The sequence below is a fragment of the Hyla sarda genome, unplaced genomic scaffold (assembly GCF_029499605.1).
Source record: "Hyla sarda isolate aHylSar1 unplaced genomic scaffold, aHylSar1.hap1 scaffold_3312, whole genome shotgun sequence".
Taxonomy (NCBI): domain Eukaryota; kingdom Metazoa; phylum Chordata; class Amphibia; order Anura; family Hylidae; genus Hyla; species Hyla sarda.
In genome coordinates this window covers 8,655-15,116 of record NW_026610057.1, presented here as the reverse complement: position 1 = coordinate 15,116, position 6,462 = coordinate 8,655, and the positions used below count along the sequence as shown (strand labels likewise).

Below are 6,462 nucleotides of genomic sequence, written 5' to 3'. Positions count from 1 at the left end.
TCCCATCCTATACAGGGGCCCCCCCCCGGACCCCTCACAGTGATCCCATCCTATACAGGGCCCCCCCCCGGACCCCTCACAGTGATCCCATCCTATACAGGGCCCCCCCCCCGGACCCCTCACAGTGATCCCATCCTATACAGGGCCCCCCCCCCGGACCCCTCACAGTGATCCCATCCTATACAGGGCCCCCCCCCGGACCCCTCACAGTGATCCCATCCTATACAGGGCCCCCCCCCCCCGGACCCCTCACAGTGATCCCATCCTATACAGGGCCCCCCCCCCGGACCCCTCACAGTGATCCCATCCTATACAGGGCCCCCCCCCCCCGAACCCCTCACAGTGATCCCATCCTATACAGGGCCCCCCCCCCCGAACCCCTCACAGTGATCCCATCCTATACAGGGCCCCCCCCCCCGAACCCCTCACAGTGATCCCATCCTATACAGGGCCCCCCCCCGGACCCCTCACAGTGATCCCATCCTATACAGGGCCCCCCCCCGGACCCCTCACAGTGATCCCATCCTATACAGGGCCCCCCCCCGGACCCCTCACAGTGATCCCATCCTATACAGGGCCCCCCCCGGACCCCTCACAGTGATCCCATCCTATACAGGGCCCCCCCCCCCCCGGACCCCTCACAGTGATCCCATCCTATACAGGGCCCCCCCCCGGACCCCTCACAGTGATCCCATCCTATACAGGGCCCCCCCCCCGGACCCCTCACAGTGATCCCATCCTATACAGGGCCCCCCCCGGACCCCTCACAGTGATCCCATCCTATACAGGGCCCCCCCCGGACCCCTCACAGTGATCCCATCCTATACAGGGCCCCCCCCCGGACCCCTCACAGTGATCCCATCCTATACAGGGCCCCCCCCCGGACCCCTCACAGTGATCCCATCCTATACAGGGCCCCCCCCCGGACCCCTCACAGTGATCCCATCCTATACAGGGCCCCCCCGGACCCCTCACAGTGATCCCATCCTATACAGGGCCCCCCCCCGGACCCCTCCAGTGATCCCATCCTATACAGAGCCCCCCGGACCCCTCCAGTGATCCCGTTCCATACAGAGCCCCCCGGACCCCTCACAGTGATCCCATCCTATACAGAGTCCCCCGGACCCCTCCAGTGATCCCATCCTATACAGAGCCCCCCGGACCCCTCCAGTGATCCCATCCTATACAGAGCCCCCCCGGACCCCTCCAGTGATCCCATCCTATACAGAGCCCCCCCGGACCCCTCCCAGTGATCCCGTCCCATACAGAGCCCCCCGGACCCCTCCAGTGATCACATCCCATACAGAACCCCCCGGACCCCTCCAGTGATCACATCCCATACAGAGCCCCCCACAGGATGCTGACAGCCGGCCTTATAAACATGTGGCCCCCACGTACCGGCCCCCTGTAAGGACATCTGCATGGCGTATGCGATCTGCTCGTCCTCCGTCATGCTGCTGAAGTCTGGCAGTCCGCTGCGGCCTCCTTCTTGCTGCCCGATGGTCATCTTGAGCAGAGCCTCATCTGAATCTGAATACAATGACAGCACAATGAGCGGGGGATGTCCAATACTAGGGGCCCCTCAGTCCCTCACCCATGGGGTCCCTCACCATCTCCAGCTGTGGAGGTAATCCCGGCCTCAGCGGCAGATGCAGCAGCGGCCCTCCTGGCCTCCTCTTCCTGCCGCTGTCTCTGTTCCTCCATGGACACACGCAGGGCCTGTGGGCACACACAGGGGGCACAATATTTAGGGTATTGGGGTACACACCTGACACAGAGCAGTCGCCCTCTAAGGAACACTCACCAGAGCCAACTCCGGGTCAGCACTGGGATCCACACCAAACTCAAAGTCACTGGGGCCCAGTCCAAGCATGGCGCCTCCTTCTCCAGCCAGGATGGGGGAGCTGAATAAGGGCGTCTGCCAGGCTGGGCCCTGGGGGGACAGTGACCAGATGAGACCCTGTGCCATCCTTCCCATTCAGTGTGTTTATAAACGCCGTCAGCTTCTCTGTATTGGATTCCTGGAAGAGAAAACAGATCCGCCATTACCCTCCATCATGTGCGCCCATTCCACCAAGGCCCTCAAACACTGACCACTTACCTGTGCTCCTCCCACCAGGGCCCCCCAACCCCCCCCGCTTTCCCGTCAGAGGACACATGACACTCACCTCCTCCCCAAAGTTGATGATGTCTACGCTGACCTTCTCCTTCTTTAGCCGCTTCGCCATCTTCACACAGCTGAAGATAAAAGGGGGGTGGGGGGGGGTTTACAATGATATAAAGGGCCCCACCCGCCCCTGCAGTACAGATAGTAGGGGGGTGTTATCATTGATACAATAAGCCCCACCCCTGCAGTACAGATAGTAGGGGGTGTTATCATTGCTATAAGGAGCCCCGCCCCTGCAGTACAGATGAGGGCATTACCATGGATATAAATAGCCCGACCCCCTGCAGTACAGCTGAGGGCATTACCATGGATATAAAGAGCCCCGCCCCTGCAGTACAGCTGAGGGCATTACCATGTATATAAAGAGCCCCGCCCCTGCAGTACAGATGAGGGGCATTACCATGGATATAAATAGCCCGACCCCCTGCAGTACAGCTGAGGGCATTACCATGGATATAAAGAGCCCCGCCCCTGCAGTACAGATAGTCACTTACGTCTTTCTCATTGTCCTCCACCGGGCTGCCCACAAAGGCGATGATCCTCATCTTATGGTTCTTCCCCTGACGATGCTTCAGAGCCAACTGGTGAGAGAAAACGCAAAAATCAGGCAGTTACTATAAGAAGACCCTGCGGCCCCCCCGAGGGTCTCCCTCACATCCCCAGCAGAACCCTCAGAACTCACGTGTGCGATGCGGATTCCGGTACAGAAGCTGATCTTACCAACCGGCTGTACGGAGTGAAGCTTAGAGAGGATCCGGCCCGTGTCCGGGGTGAGGGTGGTGAGGACCTCGCAGTTACTGCAAGAGAAGTAGTGAGTGTACCCCAAAACTGGGGGAGACCCCACAATACAGAGGGGATCCCACATATGGTAAAGACCCCCCCCCCCAATACACAGCAGACCACCCCATCTGGATAAGACCCCCCCCCCAAATCCAGAGGAAACCAACAATCCAGGACTGGATAGACCTCTCCCCCCGGTATATACAGCCCTATCAGCACAGCGGGCCCCTCCCCCTGGTATATACAGCCCTATCAGCACAGCGAGCCCCTCCCCCTGGTATATACAGCCCTATCAGCACAGCGGGCCCCTCCCCCTGGTATATACAGCCCTATCAGCATCTGCTGCACCTTATATGTGAGGGACGCCCAGAGAGTTTGTTACAGTGTGTCAGTGCAGGCGGAGCCCCTACTTACTTGGGCCAGAGTGATGAGCCCCACATTGTTCTCGGGGTTACTGCGGGTCTTGGAATGACAGACGATGTTCACCGCGTCCTGCTGGGCCTGGAGCCGCGTGGGAAGGAAGTCGCCATTCCTCATAAACTCACTGTTATCCACACTGCAAGACACAAGAGCGGGTGAGGAGGGGCCCCGGGAGAACAGGGAGGGGCCCTGGGGAAGGAAGGCGACGTGGCCCCCTCGGCCATCTGCATCTTGGACTTATGTTCTTTGAACAATAAAAGAAATTAGAGTCCCTACGTGGTGGGCGCCATCTTTATTCTCTCCAGAAGCATTTTAAGGCCCCTGGGGGAGATTAAGGGCTAATTGGGGCCCGGGCTCCATGGGGCAGAGATAGGGGCAACAAGAAGGGCCACAGGTGAGGAGAGATGAAGGGCCACAGTGAGGAGAGATGAAGGGCCACAGGCTAGGTGGGGTCTGGAGCCCCATGGGGCAGAGATAGGGGCAACAAGAAGGGCCACAGGTGAGGAGAGATGAAGGGCTAGGTGAGGTCTGGGGCCCCATGGGGCAGAGATAGGGGCAACAAGAAGGGCCACAGGTGAGGAGAGATGAAGGGCCACAGGTGAGGAGAGATGAAGGGCTAGGTGAGGTCTGGGGCCCCAGGTGGAGAAGAGGGGCAACAAGAAGGGCCACAGGTGAGGAGAGATGAAGGGCCACAGGTGAGGAGAGATGAAGGGCTAGGTGAGATCTGGGGCCCCAGGTGGAGAAGAGGGGCCACAGGTGAGGAGAGATGAAGGGCCACAGGTGAGGAGAGATGAGGGGCAACAAGAGGCCCCAGGAGAGGAGGAGCCCCGGGGGGGAGGAGCCCAGGGGGAGAGGAGGAGCCCCGGGGGGGGGGGGAGCCCCAAAAGAGAAATGAAGAGGCAACCAGAAATAGCCCCGGGAGAAGCGGAGGAGGGGGGCAACAAGAGGGGGCGCCACAGGGGGAGAAGAGGGTGCAACAAAAAGGGGCCCCGGAGTGAAGATAGGGGCCCCACATCGCTGTTTAGGAGACAGGCCGCTCGGCTCCTCTGTACCGGGCTCGGCCGGGGATGACTCAGGGGTTCGGGCCGGTTGTCTCTCCCGGTGCCCATGAGCTGTGCCCTTCCCCGGTGTCCCCGGTTCTCACCAGACCATAGTGCTCTCCAGAACCATCTTGCTGTATTGTCACTCCGCTCCTAACACCGCAACAAGCTGCACGATCATTGGCCGGAAGCGTCACATCCACTTCCTGTGAGCGCACAGCACGCCGGGAAGTGTAGTCCAGCCGGTCACATCCGGGAACATATACCGGCCATATTAACCCCTTCAGGACCATCTCTCCTCTCTGTGAAACTTATAGAGTTTATGTTACTGGTGAAGCCTTCTCTTTCCTTTGGTTTGGCTGTAGATTTAGTGGTACAAAGTACAATTGGTCCCAACAACAAACCTCATGTGGGTCTGTAGGGAAAGGGACATGGCCATAAGAAGGCCGAGAGGAAGGGTCCGACTGTGTACAAGAGATAGCAGGAGCCGGCGGCGTAGGGGAAGGGAACGCGGAACCGTAAGAAATATGACAAATCAGGAACGCCATAGACAGGTACAGACGTAAAACAGAACAACTCACGCCCACCACAAGACCAGACGCCCACCACTAAATCAGACGCCCACCACAGGACCAGACGCCCACCACAAGACCAGAAGCCCACCACAGGACCAGACGCCCACCACAAGACCAGACGCCCACCACAAGACCAGACGCCCACCACAAGACCAGACGCCCACCACAAGATCAGAAGCCCACCACAGGACCAGACGCCCACCACAAGACCAGAAGCCCACCACAGGACCAGACGCCCACCACAAGACCAGAAGCCCACCACAGGACCAGACGCCCACCACAGGACCAGACGCCCACCACAAGACCAGACGCCCACCACAAGACCAGACGCCCACCACAAGACCAGAAGCCCACCACAAGACCAGACGCCCACCACAAGACCAGACGCCCACCACAAGACCAGAAGCCCACCACAGGACCAGACGCCCACCACAAGACCAGACGCCCACCACAGGACCAGACGCCCACCACAAGACCAGACGCCCACCACAAGACCAGACGCCCATCACAGGACCAGACGCCCACCACAGGACCAGACGCCCACCACAAGACCAGACGCTCACCACAGGACCAGACGCCCACCACAGGACCAGACGCCCACCACAGGACCAGACGCCCACCACAGGACCAGACGCCCACCACAAGACCAGACGCCCACCACAGGACCAGAAGCCCACCACAGGACCAGACGCCCACCACAGGACCAGACGCCCACCACAGGACCAGACGCCCACCACAGGACCAGACGCCCACCACAGGACCAGACGCCCACCACAGGACCAGACGCCCACCACAGGACCAGACGCCCACCATAGGGCCAGACGCCCACAAGAAGGCCAGACGCCCACCACAAGACCAGACGCCCACCACAGAACCAGACGCCCACAAGAAGGCCAGACGCCCACCACAGGACCAGACGCCCACCACAGGACCAGACACCCACAAGAAGGCCAGACGCCCAACACAAGACCAGACGCCCACCACAGGACCAGGCGCCCACCACAGGACCAGACGCCCACCACAAGACCAGACGCCCACAAGAAGGCCAGACGACCTCCACAGGACCAGACGCCCACCACAGGACCAGACGCCTACCGCAAGACCAGAGGCCCACCGCAGGACCAGACGCCCACCGCAGGACCAGACGCGCACCGCAGGACCAGACGCCCACCGCAGGACCAGACGCCCACCGCAGGACCAGACGCGCACCGCAGGACCAGACGCGCACCGCAGGACCAGACGCGCACCGCAGGACCAGACGCGCACCGCAGGACCAGACGCCCACCGCAGGACCAGACGCGCACCGCAGGACCAGACGCCCACCGCAGGACCAGACGCCCACCGCAGGACCAGACGCCCACCGCAGGACCAGACGCCACCGCAGGACCAGACGCCCACCACAGGACCAGACGCCCACAAGAAGGCCAGACGCCCACAAGAAGGCCAGACGCCCACCGCAGCACCAGACGCCCACCGCAGC

The 6,462-nt window shown here is 61.2% G+C and overlaps 1 protein-coding gene across 1 annotated transcript; it reads right to left on the bottom strand.

Annotated features, from left to right (window-relative positions):
• Positions 1-1,398: 1,398 nt before the first annotated feature.
• PSMD4 (proteasome 26S subunit ubiquitin receptor, non-ATPase 4) lies at positions 1,399-5,004 on the bottom strand (the record flags this gene model as incomplete). The annotated part of the gene is given in 9 exon segments (XM_056553581.1): positions 1,399-1,530; positions 1,611-1,719; positions 1,805-1,906; positions 1,908-2,021; positions 2,169-2,238; positions 2,648-2,748; positions 2,850-2,962; positions 3,361-3,503; positions 4,512-5,004. Coding segments are annotated over 9 exon segments (910 nt in total), but the record flags the coding sequence as incomplete, so codon positions are not given.
• Positions 5,005-6,462: the final 1,458 nt, after the last annotated feature.